The sequence below is a fragment of the Brienomyrus brachyistius genome, chromosome 15 (assembly GCF_023856365.1).
Source record: "Brienomyrus brachyistius isolate T26 chromosome 15, BBRACH_0.4, whole genome shotgun sequence".
Taxonomy (NCBI): Eukaryota; Metazoa; Chordata; class Actinopteri; order Osteoglossiformes; family Mormyridae; genus Brienomyrus; species Brienomyrus brachyistius.
The window spans coordinates 5,988,130-6,007,640 of NC_064547.1; the positions used below are offsets into that span (position 1 = coordinate 5,988,130).

A 19,511-nucleotide genomic window follows, 5' to 3' on the forward strand; every position below is an offset into this window, starting at 1 on the left:
CAGGGGCCAGTAATGCGGATGGTTGGGGGTTGGGGGTGAGGGGGAGGCAACCTCCCCGGCCTGCTGTGGTGGTCATGTGACAGCTGTGACCTTCTCTGTCACGGTTCCTGGAGGCAAATGCACAGCCATGCAGACAGAGGCACGCGGCCACACGCGTGCTCGCACACACACATACACGCGCGCACACACACACACACACACGCACACACACACACACACACACAAGCGCTCTCCTCCGTCTCAGTCCGCGGCCCAGCCCGTGTGTACAGTGAGTCAGCTATATCCCGCAGGACGGTGATTCACTGCCATCTGGATGAAGCTTCAGGCCGGACTAGAGAGCCCGTCCCCTGGCCCCTCCACGCTCGTGCTCCCCTGAATCCACTCCCCCTGTTCAAGGTTGCAGAGCGCTGGAGATCACCTGAGGGACATTTCAGCACATGCCTCAGCGTGCCACGCCCCCTTTGGGATCATGGGAAATAGCACCATCCTTTTCCCGTTACAACCTGTGGGTGGGGGTAAACTGCAATGACATGTTGCATAACATAATGGTCAAAACCCCCCCGCATCGCTCATGTCATGGAGCGATGCCTGCAAGATGGTGGCGACTCAAGCAGGGTGTGCGGCTGATGTCGCACCAAGCCCAGACAGTAGAGGGCGCACTAGAGCACACTGCGATGATTGTGTGGGTGTGCGTTCAGCCTCTCTGGCTGCGTGACATCTCTTGATCGCAGCTCGCTCTGATTTACGCGGTCTGTCACGGGGCGTTCAGTCCAGCCTTTTCCCGGAATAACCCGGCCTCTCTTGGAAAAACATCATTGAAACAAAGAAGGGGGAAGAGGCGGGTTAGTGCACATATGGGGGCGTTACAGCACAATCTCACAAACCCCGAATTAAAAAAGCAGGGAGAAGTAACCCCCCACCCCCGCCAGTTTCAGAGGCAGAGTACGCGATCACAAGGATTGTTATAGATTCAGCTTTCTGTAGCAATGCACACACTGAACTCCCCACCCCTCCACCCCGGTAAGGCCATGCAGGTCCCAGAGGGAGTGAGTAGGGGGTAGGAGGGACAGTGGCCCCCCCATCCACAGCGCCGTCGCTCTCCAGTCTGCACTAAAAGTGACGGATGCTCCCCGCCAGGACGCTGCTCTTTCTGCATTCATTCTCCCCCCTAAATGCAATGAGCTGGGATACTGCATTATATGCAATGCAAACATGCTGTCCCTACAGTGCCAATTACTCGGTAAATAGATGGTTCTTTACTGGAACTTAAGATGGCTGGCTGGCTTTCCTCATCCCCGTATTAATGTGCCGTCTTGCTGCAAGGCCTGCCTATGGACTGCGGAATAGATTGGTAGGACCCTCGGTTTGCTTTCCGTTAAAATAGGGGGGGGGGATGTTTATCTTAGTCAGGGAGATGCTTTTTTTGCGCTTTTGGGTGGAGTGTTTCTTTTTCTTTATATTTTTCATGTCAACCTGACCTTTGACCTCAGGGCCCATCCTGCGAGGCCCCTCCCCCATTCTTGTCCTAAATAACTTGCTGCCGCCCGGGATGCTGCCGGCTTCCTCTCCTGCTGGCAGCGTGAGGGATCACGCAGGAAATGGAGACCGTCGCTCATTAACTTCCACTTCACGGGGCCTGAATTTCCACGAATTAATCAATGCTAACCTACTTTATCAAAGCCACTTATCGGCTGGATGCGGGGATCCGTATGCGCCTTTCATTGGGGCCTCGTACCTGGGGAATATTTTGCCCTGCCGGCCCTTTGGAGCTGACATACCCTGCGGTACCCTCCTTAAATATCGCTGGCGGGGGGCCAGGTGCTGATGGAGGGGGGCGAGGGCCCTGTTCCCACATTTGAATGTTTGATTAACAGCTCCAGCTACAGCAGACCCTCATTCACACAGAACCTTAAATCACAAGCTGCCACCCCTGGCCAAGAGAAATATCCTACCATCTTGGTGCCCCAGGTGTCTTTTCTCCTCCTGGCCAGTAGGGGCGCTGACACGACAAAAAACAATGCTCGTTCTTTATCAGCTGAGTGTGGAATGGGCACAAACCGACCCCCCCCGTCTGCCAGCCTTAATTCTTGTCCCCTGACCACTGCTGCTCGTCTGTCAGTCGTACGGCATGGGGTGGGGGGTGGGGGAGTTGGGAAGACAGGTACGTAAGTCCCTTGTGCCCTGGGTCTATCTGCAGAGCGTGCTGTTTGTTTACGCGCCTGTTTACCTGTTTATTGGACACGCTGGCACTGTTGTCGCTCCCTGGGGAAGACCAGACGATCCGCAGACAGGAGCCTGACAAGTTATTTGTTTTTCGAGGGGGTCTTAACGGTTTAAATGCTCGGGAAGTTAACGACCCCTCCCCACATCTCTCTGCCCCCACCTCTCTGTCTGGCTGTCTAAGTAATAACCTGCTTGTAACAGGATGTACGAGGCACCCGCTCGGAGATCATGCCAGATGTAAAAGGTGTAGGAGTGGGTGGGGGGAGGTTCTCGGCATGTGTAACAAGGTGCCGGCGTGGGGCGGCGCTCTATCCCGGGAGCCCCCTTGCATCCACCACACTGCGGGAGCGAGCCAGCGGCAGGGAGGCAGTACGCCCACCCGAGCCCCCTCACTTCCCGGGGGGACACCAAGGGACTTAAATAAACATGAGGGCCAGCGGACCGCTCTCGAAGGCTGTGGCACGGCCATTCCCGGGGGCTCCTGTGCACCCTCTTTTTCCGTTTGGGCAACCGGCTCCCCCGCTGGCGGCTGAGGGTCACAGCACAGAGCCGCTGACATTATTTACGGTGGGGTATCAATACAGAAGCAACGATGCGACGCATCCTGCATATCCTGAAAGGCGATGCAGTGGCCTTAAGCTGCGTGTCCCCCCTTTAAAGGAAATTATGTTTTGTGACGCGATTACAGTAGAAGTCAGGCGTTCTTCTCCAGAATGAGGCAGTTACTTCCCTTCAGCTGGGGGGGGAGGGGGCACACATTTTCCATATTAATCCGAAATCCTGTACAACACTGCATGTCCGTCACTGTGACAGAGCAGAGGTTCTCCTAGAGAGCCCATCTGGCCGCAGGGGTTACAAAGAGAGAGGATGACGATGGTGAAGCTAGGAATCAGCCAGGGAAACACGGAGCAGAAGGGGCATAGGGGTTTAGGGCGCCCTGGGAGAGGGACAGGGTAATGCATGGGTTGGGGGAAGCAGGTGGGGGTGTTCTGGGGGCAAACATAACCACAGTTCCCCTCCGAGGTCAGGAGCTCTTTGCACTATTGATATTTCTAACCCCGGTGTTGAAGTTTTGGGTCAAGGGTGGGCGATGAAAGACATCAGCCAAGGGTTTTCTTCTTCTTCTTAATCGATACCCCCTTGGGTTTGTAGGGCTGCCCGTCTCAGAACATTCAGCAACCTGAGATGCGCAGAGGGAAACGAACTGATCTATAAATAAACTTGTGCACTCACTAACTGTGCATGTGCATTAATTGGTTGCAGTGCGTAGGCTGGGCTGCATTGTAGCCTGTACAGGTCTGGAGTGGCATTTCCAGGTGGGGGGGGGGGGGGTTGGGTAATCCCCAACCCAGGACAGGAGCCCCAGTCTGACCTCAGTGCCAAGATGCCGATAATGCAGGGGTCCTTTTTCAAGTGGCAGCCAGTGTTTATTTGGTGTTTGTTACCCTCTTTTGACCTGTGGGGACTATTAAATGTCACTCCCCTTTAAATGAAGAAGAAAGACAACTTTGCCCAACTTTGGTTCACCTTTAAAGGTCAGGCATTGCCATGGCAACAATTATTTCCCCCTCTCTTTGTCTGTTCCTCAAGTGCCTCTTGGCCATCCTGAAGGATGGGACCATGTCTTTCTTAAAGGTTCGGCTCACGATATCCGTGCTGACGTTTTTATTAAAAGCACTCGCCATGGCTGCGGCCGCCACATGCCGGACGCACGTGACACGCGGTCGCATGCACTCCCGCTCCGCCGCTGATGAGAATTAATGCGGCCCTCGGATATGCGGCCCATTCCCATTTTCCCTTCACTGCGGCCGCGTGCCAATTTATTAGAATCTGTTTGCCCAGCCCTGAAGACTTTATTATACAGGCCTGACATGCTCGGTGGGGGGGGGCGAAGGTCACCGAATGACAGTGCAGATGAGAAGGCGGCCCGCCGGACTGCTCCGGGGGGGCATGCTCAGGGGACCAGGGAGGAACAGCTCCTCTCACCCGGCTTATAACTTGGCGTGGTTAGGGTTAGGGTTGGGGTTAGGGTTGGGTTAGGGTTGGGGTTAGGGTTGCACAACTAGCAGTGTGCAATTTTTTTTGGGAGGGGGGCAGGGGGGTGTGTTTCGCCAGTTTTAATCAGTTGATTTTGGTAAATAATAGTGGTTCATCCGGTGGAACAGCATTTACAAACTCCAGTGAGACAGGAGCTCACTCACAGACAGGTGTCCCCCAAAGATCTTGGGTCACTTTCAGCCTGCCCCACTATAGTCGCCCCCCACCCGACCCAGACCTCTCATCTGGGTGTCTGGTTACGAGATCAGAGGCGCAGGGGGTCCAGTGCGGTCTCCCTAGGTTCCCGCTGCATTTTTAAGACGCTGTTTACAGCCGCATGTCACAGCCGTTATTGTTTTTATTTTTCCGTTTCGTAAATCTTTTATGTCGAGGCAGATGTCGGGGAAAAATAATAAAAAAAAGAGGAGTAGTTTTCTGCCTGAGTCAGTCCATTGATTATTCTGTGTGAGGTTCTGCTTGTGGGGATTTATGGAGCCGAGGATGGGGGGAGGGGGCATTTATGGGGGCGTGTTCCAGGCCAAGATGGCGAGGGTCGTGGCCGTTTGGTTTGGCCATGGCTGGCACTGGTTCCACAGGAAACCCCCAGGTGATGCATGCGGCTGACGGACAGCCTCAAGGCCGCCGGATGCGGAAACATTTCTAAATCATGTCTGGTAGCTTTGCTTGCTCGCGTTTGTGGCTTCTGCTGCGTGGGTGGTGGCAGTGGGGGAGGGGGGGGCTCTTGGGGAGGTGAGGATGAAGCCAGCGAGGATCGCGGCTGTGAGAACATCCGTAAGCATGCGACTCCCCCTGGCAACGCGATGTGACATGGACTGACTCACTCCCTGCCTCCCAAAATTCCCCAAGACCATTTCAGCCTTGTTGGAGGGAACATGGATCAATTCAGGTTTCCTTGACAACAATCCTGTCTCTTTTTTTGGCTTATTACCTGTTTCCCGGTTTTTCAGCAATTAGATCAAGCAGTGATCTCTGATCGAGAGAAAAGATGTTTTCACTGTATGGGCTGATATCTCTGTGGGCAGCATTGTGGCCTCACAGCTCGGGGGTATGTGCATGGTTTTCTTTCAGGTCCTCCGCTTTCGGCTCACAGTATAACAAGACATGTTCTTAGATGAATTACCATCTCTAAAGTTCACGCCTTTATGAAATGCCTCCAGGAGACATTGGATGGATGGATGGATGGATGGACGGACAGACGTGTAGTAACTGCAGTATATTATAACATTTATTTTTATTTTAGAGAAGCTTTTATCCATAGCAGTGTACAGTATAAGTGAGGCAAATAGCACATTACAAAACATATGTGCTGAGTCAACTATGCATAAGTGCAGCTAGACTGAGCTTCCAATGAATGTCCAAGAACAGGTGTAAGCAGTTTTGGAGCAGGAGCTTCCAGAAGTGAATAAGCAGTGAAGCAGTGGATGGATGGATGGAATCCATCCATGTGCAATGGGGACTTATAAAAAAAATTCTTTCCCCTATTTTGATGTGGCCCACAAATACAGTAGGGTTATGTATTTCCTTGTCAGTTATTAACAGAATCATAACTATGAAGGATGTAACCTACTGGATTTAGTGTTATTAACATTCATAAGTGCACAGCTGGACGTGAGTAACGCGCCAGTGAAAATAGTTTAAAGATTTATTACTGAGAGTGATGCCGCATCAAAGCCCTGCATTTATAACTTAGTCATTATCAATAAGCATGATGCCTCCTCTGGCCAAAGCCCCAGGCCCTGTAAGACTGGAACCCTCCTCTAACACCATGCGTTTTCTGCACTTAAACATAATAAAGAGAAATGAAACTTAGTGATAATGTCAGAATTTTTGACAGCCTCTTTTAAGTGGAGGGCAAAGCGATGCATTATTTATTGCGGTATAGTAACCCCGCAATAGTAACTCAGCTCATGAATTTACAATCTCTTTGCAAAGTGCGGTGGGAAGCAATTAAACATATGTCGCAGTGCTTTTTAATTTACAGTATGTTACTTATGTTGTACTACTGCACAAAGGTGTCAGAATCTTATCAGACAAGGAACCTGTCATCCCAGAATTTACAGTTTCAGCCTATCACATCTTTAGAACTGGGCCACTCAACCAATCACAGTTCAGCTTACAACTGCCAGACTGAGCTTTTCAGCATATCCAGATTAAGATGCAGCTTTTGAATTGAGCTGCTCCGCCAATCATATTTCATTTTACAACTGCTTGAGTGGACTTCTGAACACACCTGAGCCCAGGCTAGGGTTTGCTGCACTACACACTGAACACAGATCACCCGGGCACAGTAAAACTATTATACAAGGGCATAGCAAGAGACGGAGAGCGGGAGGGAGAGTCTGGTCGGGTGATTGGCTGCCTTTCAGGCCCGGTGCAGCCCACGCCAGCACGGCCACGGTACCAGTGGGGTCATTTACATATAAATGAAAGTTGCCGATCACACGGCGCTGACCCCATTTATTTCAGCGGACAGACAGGCGGGTGAGGAAGGCGCCGGCGAGTTGCCGAATTACTCCAAATTACCGCATTTCCATCTCCACACCGGGCCTGTCAGCCCGGCACTCATTGCCGTCGCATTTCTCAACGCTGGGAGTGACTCTAATTGGCAGTCGTGAATTTAAAGGACCTGTCATTGCCTGTGCCTGTCAGTGGCAGCGCATCAAGCGAGCGGATTAAAAAATACACTAAGACCGTGTTTGTATATACAGGCGGGCGCGGTGCGGCGAGACAGCACTAATGCGATGTCGCATGTGAGCGGCCGACACGGTGGTACACAGTGGAATTATTCGGGTGCGCGCTCCCTCACGCTGCACGCGTTGAGCGTTTGCACGTGCGTCCGGTGCGTATTAAGTCCCTGGGGTTGCATTAATCTGCCGAGGATTAGAGCAGGACTGCGTGTCTGTCTGCAGCAGCTTCCAGCTGCCAGTTTAATGCAGTCGCATCGGGGTGGCTTGTTTTTTTGTTTTTATTTTTTTAAGTTGCACGAAGGTGAGGAACCTGCCCCCTTAAAGAGTTGAGCCATGCTGTTGCTCACCTTGGCTGGGTGAGTAGTTTATCTGGTAACCAGGGGCGACGCTGGATGCCACACCTCCGACCCGCAGTCAATGCAGATTGGTCAGAAAATTTCCCTCATGGAATATATCAGGATAGGTTGCTGCTAGTACAAATAAATCAAAAACGGAAGCCGATGTGGAGATGATTTAAATGCCCATTGGCCATCTTGGTAATTAGTGTTTTAAGAATTCTGTCTGTTTAATGAAACCGTAGGGATCACGAAATGATTTCCTGATCGTTTATTCAATAATGCGTTATTTGTTCGTTATTACTGTCTGACGATCCTCTGATCTGGTGTAGAGCGGCATCTAATTCATACAGCTTAAGCGTCAACACCAAGGCCTTCTGTCAGGACAGTCAACCCACAACCTTCCAGATCGACCAAGCGGACAGATTTTGGTTCCTAAATGAACCTTGAGTTCAGAGAAACGCAGATTCACAGTCGGGGCAAAGGAATCTTTATAAAAAATCAGAAACGTGTTTCGCTGAGCTGACCCCACGTAGCAGGGGCTTAATGACGCTCTGAGATGCGCGACAATAGAACTTTCACTTTCTGCTAATCGCTGCCCTCGTCGGACACCGAAGACCCCTGGACAACAAATGTGCCAAGTAAACGGCAGCTATCACTCAGTAAGCACATGAGAGAGAGACAGAGAGAGGGGGGAGGGGCACGCACAGATGGGAGTGTTTGCACAGAGGAGGCTCCCGCAGCTTGATTTATAGAGGGTATTACCTTACTCTGCCTTTATATATCCACATATATAGTATAGCTAGAGTAAGGTACTTACTCTGCCTTTATATATTATACTCTGCCACATATATGTTATAGCTAGAGTAAGGTGTGTGTATATATATATACTTTGAATATGTAACATTTGTAACAGCGCAGTGACTTCCTGAAATGGCTGGTCTTCATCCAAGGTTGAAACATCTTTGTATCACGAGGTATAACCCTCCCCTCCGGAACCACCGGGACTGTGGCTCGTTCCATTCCCTGCCTTCTGTGAGGGAACGTTCGGAATTACCTTCCTCATATATCATCGGCCCGGAAACTCCTGCCTGGAAGCCGCCGGACGCGGCTGAAGCATAGGCGAGTCTTACAGGGGGTCTCTGCCAGCAGGGAAAGCGACTTCGTTTTGGTCAGCAGATACTAGTGCCAGCTTGGGTGGGGGGGGTAAGTTAGTATTTGTACAAACCCTATCAGAAGACGAATGGAAGGACCCACCTATTGGTCTCTGTTAATAATCAGTCACAGGAACCTATAATATAGATCTATTCCTCCTCCTGGGATATAGGCTGTGCGTGTGTGTGTAAATGTGTGTGTGTGTGTGTGTATGTATATATATATATGTATGTATGTATGTATGTATGTATATATATATATATATATACATACATACATACATACATATATATATATATATACATATATATATCACTCATGGTGTGTGACTGTGTGTATCCCACAATGCACTTGTGCCTCATCCAGGGTGCCATTGCTAGAGTCTCTGTACATTCTGGGAGAGGCTCCAGGCTGACTGTCTGAAATGCTGGAAGATGGATATGTTCGCTGCGGGTCGGGACCATCAGTCGCAAGCTGAAGAGGGAGGTGCTTGATGCCCTGTGAGAAAACCCTAATTGCTTAATCATTGAAGATGTCCTTCATCGGGCTTCTCATCCCCATCTCCCGGCAGGCCTGACTCTGGACTCTAACTCAAACTGAGATGGCTGAGGGAGGACGGGGAGGTCAGCCGTGTCGGGGTGCCTGAAGCAGACGGGCAGCACTGGCGAATACTCGCTTTAATTGCGTGAACGGCGCAGTTATTTGTTATTGAATTCCAATGAGGGAGATCAATGTGGACGCTCGTTTCTCAGGATGATCATTTCAGCTGTTAATGGGAGCACGCGGGGTGGCGGGGCGGGGGGACCCCCTCGACGTTCGTTCATGGTGCTGCCGGTGGTTAAGTGGGCCCTGGTCACGCCCCATCCTTTCACTTTTCAGATGTGAACATGAACCACTACTGCGTAATATATTTAAGTAAAGGTGGACCTGAGGATTATGGGAAGGGGGGGATGTTTTCCGTGCTGGGCAGCATGGTTAGGTGTGGTGATTTATAGCGCCCCCCCACTGGGATTTGTTCGTATTTGTGCATTGTGTCTTGACTGCTTCTGCGAACCAATTACATTTCAAAAATACTTACTTGCATCATTTATTCATTCATTTCAGCTGATGCTTCTGTAAAATTCTTAGTGTAAAGAGCACATTTATATGTATTCCTTTGTGATTTGTACAGTGGGGATATGCAATCAGGAAGTCTGTGTATAATGAATTACCAACGAGTGCTTGCAAGTGTGGACAATGCAGAAAATGGAAATCTTTCACACTGCTATTACTACATGTCCATCCATCCATCCATCCATCCATCCATCCATCCATCCATCCATCCATCCATCCATCCATCCGTCTTCTAACCACTTATCCTGGTCTGGGTCGGAAGGGTCCTGAAGCCTCTTCCAGATAGCACAGGGCTGGAATACACACAAAATGGGACTGAAACCCATAACTCTGGAGGTGTAAAGGGAGGGATTGAAACCCATAACCCTGGAGGTGTAATTGTGGGATTCAAACCCATAACCCACAGTGCTGTCCACAAAATCACTTAACCATTCAGGTTCTTCCAAACACTGGAATATATATGTTCTCCTATCTTTCACAAATACAAGGTACTTAGGAATGTTAGGCATGCTTCTGACACGCTGGGCGTGGGCATTCGATCAGGGAAAACAGGAAGTGGGCAAAATGAGAGCAGAGTTGGAAAAAAAAATGACGATTTTAACCATCATGAGGTGTGGACCTTGGCCAGAGCTCGGGTTCACTTCCTCCGTGAAATACGGGCCATCAACGTCAGGCGGGCCCTGTTTAAAAATCTATTTCATGTCCATCTCTGCTCTGTGTTCCCTAAATGAACCGGGGGCTTGGAGCCGCCAAATGCATCTCATTTTACGTCACGCTGCAGTTCCTGCTTTAAAATGATTCCCCCCTAAGTTCAATCTGGGCTGTGCGCAGAATAATCGATTCCCCCATTAATTCTACTTAGCGGCCCTTCACGGTACAAGCCTGGGGTTTCGGAGCGCACAAAGACCACCTGGGCCAGCTGGGTGACCTTTACTGCCTTGGGCCTGCATCGATTTTCACCAGGACTTATTTCATGAACTAGATTTCTGGACGGGACACAGATGAAGATGAACTATGAGGCTAAATCACTTTTCTACCCCAACCCTTCCCCATCATCTTTGTCGTGACGTGGGCGTCTAACCCCGAACGCTTCCCGATTAATCAGTGCGAGAACATCGAGACGAGGATCGCGGGCTCGGCGGGTGCATGATGCGTGCAAGATGCTTGCGGACTGAGCCGCTGGTGATTATAAATAGGAAAGGCAGCGACACAATTCGTGGCAACAATGCTGAAGTGCTCCCCAGGCGGCAATGCGACATTAAAAGAAATCAGTAAGCATAGTTATGGAAAGCAATTAAGATGTATCGGGAAAGGGGGCAGCAGAGAGCCGGTTATGACTCTGAAGCATTGGAGGCTGCGGCCTCGCTTGCTTCAGGGAGAGAAAACTGCCGCAGAAATAGGTTGCCAAAGTGGAGCGTCGTTTTCGCAGATGAATCATGAGGAGTTGCTAAGGAAAGGAGGTGGACCCCCCCCCCGCCCCCACATGCGTGCTGATGGCCACCAAGGCATGTTGTACACTGAGATTTAGCATCTACTTTGCATGTGTGTATACCTGTGCATTCAGATATGCACCCGTGTTGTGGGGGTAGGTATGAGTGGGGAGTCCTGTCATTGGGGGAGAGTGGGTGGTGAGGTCCCAGCTGGCCTGCCCAGAGGAGTTGCCTTCTTTGGGGTGGGGGGGCAGATTCACAGAGGAGCCCTTGGCCGTGTCCGGCTCGGCACAACGCCTCCTGAGCACTTGGGCAATTATCTTTGTTTAGCTCGTTGCGTGCAAAAGGAACCTCTTGAGCTTTCCGGAACAATCTCCAGCCGCAGTGGCAGAAATAGCAGCAGAATCGATTCGCCTTCCTGTTGGACTTTCTCCAGGAAAAAAAAAAAAAAACAGTAAACCTTCAGCAGAATAATTTCATCGAAGCGAGGGATTATTATTGTATTTTATTTTCTTTTTTGCAACCAGGGGTCAGTGTCAGAGTGGCGTCCTCTGTCATGGCTCTTTTGCGCCTGGCCGTCTGCAGACAAAACAAACAGCGAGCGGACGAAAGGGACGCAGGGACTTTTCATTCCAGAGGTTTCCGAGGTGATTGCCAGTTAATTGCAAATTAGCCAGGTGGTCGGCCTTCGAAATGCTATAATGGAGGAGGAGAGGGAGACCTGGAGGCCCTGAGAGGGTCTCGGCGACGTGGAGGTAGATCCACCGGACTGTCGGCAGCAGGTGACGGGTCACCAAAAGCCGGCTGGCCGCACCAATTCTCCAGGAGGGGGGCTCTTACCAGATGGACAGACTGAGCTGGCTGGGCACTGCTCCTCTAAGCCCTGGCTCCAACTCCCCCCATCTCCCCCCCCGTCATGGGTGAGGGAGGAGGTCTTCCATCACGCGATTCAGCCGCGCTCCCCCCGCTCTATCCACATTTGCTTCACACAAGATCAATTAGCCCCATGACATTATCGTTACCGTCTCGCTACGGAGCATTTAGGCCGCTACCTGCGGTGAATAGGAGCCGACGTCTCCGGGGGTTGGGGGAGCCTGTCTCCCTGACTGATCCCAGAATGGTCGTAAAATGAGAGGCGGTTATGGGAGAGCGGAGCAGCGTGGAGCAGCGCGGAGCAGCGCGGAGCAGCACGGAGCAGCGCGGAGCAGCGCGGAGCAGCACGGTACCCCCGCCGCTGCTGACGTGTGAGGGAGGACACTGTGCTGACGGAGACGACGAGCAGCATTATTATTCTGGGAACACTTCCCTGGGCAGATGGACGGGCAGCTCTGGCTGTGTCCCACTCTGAGCCTTAGGGCTGTCTCTTTCTCCTTCCCTCCCTCACCCTCCCCCTCTTTGTTCCTCAATCTTTCCCTTTCCTTGTTTTTTTCCTCTATCACTCTTCTTCCTCTCATTTTAGCTCTCCCCCACCATCTATCCCTCTCCTTTCTCCTTCCGTTCCTCCTTCTTCTCTTCTTCTTTCCCTTTCCCTCTTTACTTCTCTCCCTTTCCTCCATCCCCTCCTCCCCATTTCCACTCTCTCTGTCCTTCTTCCTTTCTCCTTCTCTTCCCGTTTCCTCTTTACTTCTGCCCTTCTCCATTTCTCCACCCCTCCTCCCCCTTTCCCCTATGCCACTCCCCCTTTCTTCCGTCCTCTCTCCTCCCCCTTTCCATTCTCTCTCTTTCTTCCTCTTTCCTTCTTTCCATTTCCCCCTCCTTTTTTACTTCTCTCCCTCTCCGTTTTTCCCTACCTTCTCTTCCGATCCCCCTCATCCCCCTTCCTTCTCTCCCTCTCCCTGTCTTCCCCTTCTCTCTCCCTCTCTTCCCCTCTCCCTCTTTACTTCTCTCCCTCTCTCCTCGCCCTTTCCCCCTTCTCTCCCTCTCTTTGTCACACCCATGCTTTTTTGCACCCCTCCCATCCTTCTACCAGCTCCCTGTGTCTTTTGTTCTGCTGCCTCCACATAGTTCTCCTTCTGTTTCTCCTCGTTCTCCTTCCATTTCTCCTCATTCTCCTCGTTCCATTTCTCCTCACCTACCACGGTCCAGCCATGATTATGGTGAAGATGCTGCCGTCTGTGGCTGATTGTGAGTGGTGGTGGGGGGCAGTAGTGGGTGTTTAAAAAAGAAGCGAAAGCTGTGGTGAATTGCTAATAGACTATCATGCCCCCCAGGGGCAGGACTGCTGCAGCTGTGTGAACCATTAAAGGAACTTCAGCTCTACATAGCTACTCCAGGAATTATGGGTCAGGAGCCGGCGAAAGTCGCCGGCTGCTGAATGGTCAAAGCGATGTCATGTAATCTGTCACAATCCGGCACTTGCGGTGACAGCCTTGGGAACAGCAACAGCACATCATGACGCAGGGGCAAAGGACACGCAGGACCGGACTGTGTGTGTGTGTGTGTGTGCATGTGTTTCACTGTTACTACCGGTGCATGCTTAAAAGGCAAACTCAGAAGCTCAAGTGGGCTCCATGCGCTGTGGGGTGGCGTGCTGAGATATCTGTAAACGCATGCAGTCCCACTCCACCGCAATAGCGTCTGGCTGTCAGGCTGCAGGACAGACTGGCATACATTCAGCCTGCGCCACACGTGTGCACATGGAAAAAGAAGGAACCGTATGTGCAGCCGAAGTCCTGAGAATGCGTCTTCTCTGAAGGTAACATCTGCAGGATTGATGAGGAAATCGGGCATAAAAAGTGTCTTGGTGAAAATGGCATTGGCTTCTACGATCACACCGCAGCTGCCGCACGCCTCGTTACCCAAAGAGTCTGCTGTGCGGTTTGCCCCATCACTTATTATTGCCGTGTGCGGCTTGTGTTCTGTGCCGGCGAGGTTGTTGGGTAGCATTTCAGTCAGGGGTCGGGCCACAGGGGCACTGGCTTCAGTTGAAAGCTGATTGGCCATCTTCCCTGTCACTCATTGAGTCAAAACATATCATTGGCTAATGATAAGACTAATCCCTCTGTATTGCCCTTCTTACGCTTCCCAACTTTAAAGCTTCTAGAATCACCCCTGTATTTGCCTTAACCCTACAATCGTGAGGTTCCTTTGATGCCCACTTTCGCTAACAACTGACGCCCTGTAATAGCAGCCATGTGCCAAACGCCGCTGGCTCGGAGAGATGGGCCGGCCTGCTCTAAATGTCATGTACGGTGGAATTCGTCCGTCCGTGGCGTAGCTCTGCGAGAGGTGTCTGGGAGGGATGATGCAAAGCGGATGAAAAGAGCAGCAGGTGGTGGTGTGGGTGGAGTACGGCCCAGACGTGTCTGAGTGGCCGGGGAGCTTTCTGAGAGCCGCGTCCACGCCAGTAGAGAAAGTGCCGGAACGCCAGTCACCGATCCGCATGTGGCTCGTGGAGCGAGATCATTACTCTGATGTCACCCTGGAGATGCGCAGGGGGGCGGGTGGCGGCTCTCATTCTTGTTACTGCTGCGAATCCTTGGTGTTGCCCACAAGGCCGTAACAGGAATGCCTGACCTCAGTGGCCCCCACTGAAGGCTCTTGTTTTCGTTATATGGTTAGTGGGAGTGGGCAAAAAAAGCCCCTCACACATACAGACGCTACAAAAGCACCCCATGTTCTCAACACAGCCCTGAGTCTCTTTCAGCCTGCCTCTCTCCCTCATCTTTACTTTTACTGCCCTGCTTCAGTCTCTCTCTCTCTTTCTCCTTCCTTTAGCAGTGCTAGATTTATGAGTTGAACCAGCGCCCTGGGCTGTGACCACCCAGCACACTTTCAGATCAATAATTGGAAATATTAATTATCACAGCTGGGGACGATCCAGTCAAAAGGTGTTTATTTCCCTATTAGGAGACCGAGAGTCTGGGTTCGATGATCTCGTAATACGTATTAATGATCCGGGAGCAGCTCCATCTTAAAGCGGGACAGAACCGGTCCTTCACTGGTTCTCTGCCTCAGTCTCCGTGGGGTACCGTGGTATCCTGGCAGCTTGCTTGTCTCAAAATCCTTTAAAAGCCAAATTAAAGTACACATATACTTAAGCGCCCAGTAAGTCCCGGGTTTGTGCTGTTAAATCCCTTAAAATTCGACCGCGCAGTTCAGTGTGGTCTAGGCATTGCCGAGCCCCACCGCAGCGGTAAATGCGCACAGTGCAGCAGGCTGAGCCGCAGAATGTGGGGGCGGTCTTTGAGGACGCGGCGGGACGTCGGGCCGCAGACGCCCAAGGCGCAAATCCAGGCCCTTATTTTTTTCAATCCCGCTGACTGGGAGCATCGCGGGACAAAGGCGGTTACGTAAACGCGCATGGCTCCCCTCAACAGGGGTTGTATCTGATTGGCTGCCCCCCTCCCTTCTCAGGCTCTGTGTCACACACCTGCCTTGTGTTCCTGAGAGAGCAGTGGGGGTGTTAAACCACCTTTCGTCACATCATCCTTGGAAACTGCCGGTGCTCGCGGTAGCGTAGGTTTTCGAGTGTCTAAGCAAAGCACCATCGAGGCTTAACCCCCAGCACACCAAGAACACACAGACACCTTCCAACCACTTATCCTGGTCGGGGGGGTTGGCAGGACAGGGACACTGGAAAGACCCAGAGAAGAAGTGGAACTTCTAGAATTACACTTGTCTCAATGTCTATATTCCACTAGTATTCAAACTTCTCTTGTCAGGGTCCTCCCAGGGCTGATATGTTTGCCCTGATCTCACTTCCCACCCACGCATATACTGACACCAGATAAACTTTAGTTTCAAGTAGTATTTAGTTATAATTTGTTACTATCATATAATGTGTACAGGCATATAATTTCTTCCCATTAAAATTTCTAAAGGTTGCCATTTTGAAATATGTCTGCCCCCATCTTAAACCACCCCCCCCCCCCCCAAAACATAGTTCTTTGTTGTTGTTTTTTTGTTTTTCCTTTACCCACTGCAATTCTTTCGCTCCACAGTTGGAATACCTCTGCTGCATTGTCGCCGAGATTTGGAGGCAGCTAAGTAATAATAAAATGAAGCATCAATCGCAAACTTGGTTTTTAGCCCCGCCCCTTTCTCACCTGTCAGCGGCGAGATCGGGTGGTTATTAGACAGTCAACTGATGTCACCGGAAGGTTAACGATTTGAGCCCTGAGGGCCTCAGGAAAGCGACATGGTGAAAATGATGCCGGGAAGTCATGGCCAGAGTGTGACGTCGCGGCAGAGAGGAATCGATGGCGCGCGCGGTCTCGCACCCGGTCTCGCGCCGCTGCTGACAGGTGTATCCCCGTTACAGGGCGTGCGGATCCTTTTTGCTCGCAGAGATGGCGAGAGGGGGTGTGAGAGCAGCATCGGCGGCTTAAATGAAACATTCTGCTGAATGGGGGCCACTCACGGCCCGGTGACCGCATTCACGCCTAAAACTGTCAGCGCACGTACGGATGCGAGCAGCAGCACGCCGTGTGTTGTGGGGTGGGCTGAATCTTTGGAAACTCCACTTAACTCTGCTGAAATCTTATCTGCCATTCGCAGGCTGCGTCTCTCTCTCCCTCTCTCGCTCCATCTCCCCTGCTGATTCGAGTTTGGGGGGGGGGGGGGGGGGGGAGGGTAAATCCTGAAAACATACCAATTAGAGCCAAATTAACCCCTTCCTCTATGGGCCGGAAAGGACCGGGAGCTGAAACAAACAGGCATGTAGGGAATGAAGGGAAACCAACGGCATCGTCATGGCGAGGATGTACACAAAAAGCTTTCCGGGACAACGGCACGGATTCGGCGACAGACTCCTTTGTCTTGGCGGCGGGTGTGACGTATGCATTAGTTACAGAAAAGGGGGGGGGGCCCCCGCATTCTGATTTGAAAGGCGTCGGTAGAGAATGAGCAGGGATAGGCATAGAAATAATTTTCGACCAGCTTTCTTTGGTTTTAATACCCTTTATTCAACGCAGCGCTGGAGACCCAGAACGAGCATAATGCAAATCTAAATTATAAATTTGATCAGAATTTCTGCATATTTTTTAGTGGAAACTGCATGTTGCTCTCTATTGCAACGGTCCCTTTTGTGTTTTTGGAAATGTGAAAATATGTGGCAATAGAATGGCGTTTCAAATTTTTAAGCAATTCAAATGGCAACTTCTGCAGAACTCATTTTCTGTGGAGCTCACCCCCCACGCTCCTCACAACTGGACCACCCCCTCCCCAGTCCTCCCATCAATGCTCGCCATTGTTTTTTGGGTAGACTCGAAGATAAAGTCACTTTGCTCTGATTGAAGAAATTCTATCCACACACTGCCCCCACCCCCAAACCACCAGCAGAAAAGTGTATGAACTTCAGGTCAAAGAGAAAGCAAAGTGTGATACGGGGGTCTGAACCTTAACCTTCAAATGCACAACATCACCCCTCTCCTTCACGAGACTTATCCCTGGCTAGTTATTATTTACGACGAGCAAATTTATGGAATAATTCCAGAGAGGAAGGTTATTTAGTTCCTCAAGGTGAAAATGGATACGTTTAGCACTTAATGAAACTGGCCTGGTCCGCTCCCCCATATATCAGCATGTTATTAAGACGTTTTAAAATCCCATTATGGTGTCTCTCCTTGAACAAGTCATGCTTTTATGGGCCTGCCCTGTCTTTAAATCTGACCTTTTTAGATCTCCTCTGGAATTGAACAATAAAAAAAATACATAGGAAAAAAAAATGTGAGTAAGGGGCAAAAATGTTAGTCTTGGATTCTTTCAAACATTTTTCGGAGGTTGCCTTGGAAATCGTGAGGGACCCATGTTTTGCAGCTATAAAATGTGCTTATTTCCTGGTTACAGATGGCTAACGGGGCCTTGAAGGATACGAAATTGCTTTGCATATTTCGGTAATCTTGTCACAAATCGGCACAGATCTGGGCTTTTTTTTTGCATTAGGAAACTGCCTGCTGTGTTGTTATTAAAGCAATTTGTTTTGGATAGGTGCATAGATGCAAGGTTCCCACTGGGGTGGGGGTATTGGAAAAATAAAAATATTTATGGTTAGCCTTCCCATAATCTTTAGTTCCCCCTTGTTTAGGAAACATAATTAAACCAAATCTCATCTGAAACTTTTAAAAGCCACCCCAGTTAATCCTTAAAGAGCCATTTTAAAGTCTCCTTGCACAGGCCTGGTTATTCCCGGTACTGCCATATTTAAGGGGTACTTTGACTCCGGCAAAGATGATCCTTAATACATGACATGCAATATTGGGGGAAAGAACCTTTGTGGGGCAGAAAATGCCAATGGATGCCCGTTCAGGCCAAACGGCAGTAGCGTGTAGTGATACAAAAACTGCAGAACGACACAGAGCTGCAATGAGTGGAAGCTCTAATCCAGGGGCACCATCCTTATCAGAGGCTAGTGGATTAGCATGAGCCACATGACCGCAGAATCCCTCCTGAGCCGCGCCCTCCGCCGCCAAAAGGCAGGGATCAATGGGGCCGTGCTGATTCCCCGGCTCCTGTGGCCGGATTGAGTTTACTATCGTGGTGTTCAATTCTTCTGGTCATGAAGATGGTCGTGTATTGGGCACAAGCGTACATGCCCTGAGTGACAGGGACCACATCCATCATCTCAGTTCAAAGCGTGAGCCAATCATTCCTGATATTTTTGTGAACTTGGGGAATAACCCGATAGGCCTCGCCGGAGGTGTGGTGGAGCAGGCGGCGCTGCTGGCGGCCGTGTTTGTGGGGGAGGTGCTCGACACCCCCAGCTTGTTTACATTGTCGTGTCAGTGGCTGTTTCCCCACACCAGCACTAACCTCTCGCTCTCTCTCTTGTTCCTCCAGATGACTCGTCCCATCCAGGTGAAGCCGGCTGACAGCGAGAGCCGTGGAGGTAGTTGTCTTCTTTTCTCCATGCCCCCCCCACCTCAGCCCTCAGTCCTGAGCTACCTCTCCCCCTACCATCCAGTCTTTCTTTTTGCCCACCCAGCCCTGTCTAGTGGATGCTCCGAAGGTCCGTTTTAATTAAGGAGATGAAGTGGGCCGGACCTGAAGTGGCAAATCCCGCGGCCCGTTCCGCAATGCCACTGCTGCCAAGCACATTATCATCGTGCTGTAATCAAAAAGCAATTACCCCACACCCCCCCCACCCCCCAAGCTGCATTCCTCAAAAACTGCCCGTGTTTTCCACACAGGAGCATGACTGCTGGGAAAGAGCGGTTCGTGTCTCTTGCCAAACGATCGATATATTTGCAGGATTCCTGCCAGCGTCTTAATTCTGCCTTCTTTGCTTATTCGCTTGTACATCCATTTGTGCATGTTAACGACATGCGGTGAGATCCCTGTGTACATATGGCGCACAGCTCCATCAGGCTCACGGCGTTTCATGGGTTCCTGTCTTGATTTCCAGTCCTTTCCTTTGCACTTTGACTAACGTGGTTTCTTGTGCTCCAGAACTGCCGTTGACGCTCCGATACAAGCAAACAAGCAGAAAGGGCGTCGTGGTTTTTATTGGCCGGTACCATATGGGGCCGCTGGGGCTCAAGAAGGCTGGAGATGGGCAGGTCATCGCGTGC

General features: G+C 50.8%; 1 protein-coding gene across 10 annotated transcripts in view; it reads left to right on the forward strand.

Annotated features, from left to right (window-relative positions):
• celf5a (cugbp, Elav-like family member 5a) overlaps window positions 1-19,511 on the forward strand; it is a 156,382-nt gene that overhangs the window by 66,335 nt on the left and 70,536 nt on the right. For 6 of the 10 annotated variants that reach the window (XM_048976954.1, XM_048976958.1, XM_048976961.1 and 3 more), the window contains exon 3: window positions 18,781-18,829. In XM_048976954.1, coding sequence (XP_048832911.1) covers window positions 18,781-18,829 — 49 coding nt within the window. Of the gene's footprint in view, window positions 1-18,780; window positions 18,833-19,511 lie in introns of all 10 variants that reach the window. The other 4 variants (XM_048976953.1, XM_048976955.1, XM_048976957.1 and 1 more) reach the window with 1 other exon arrangement.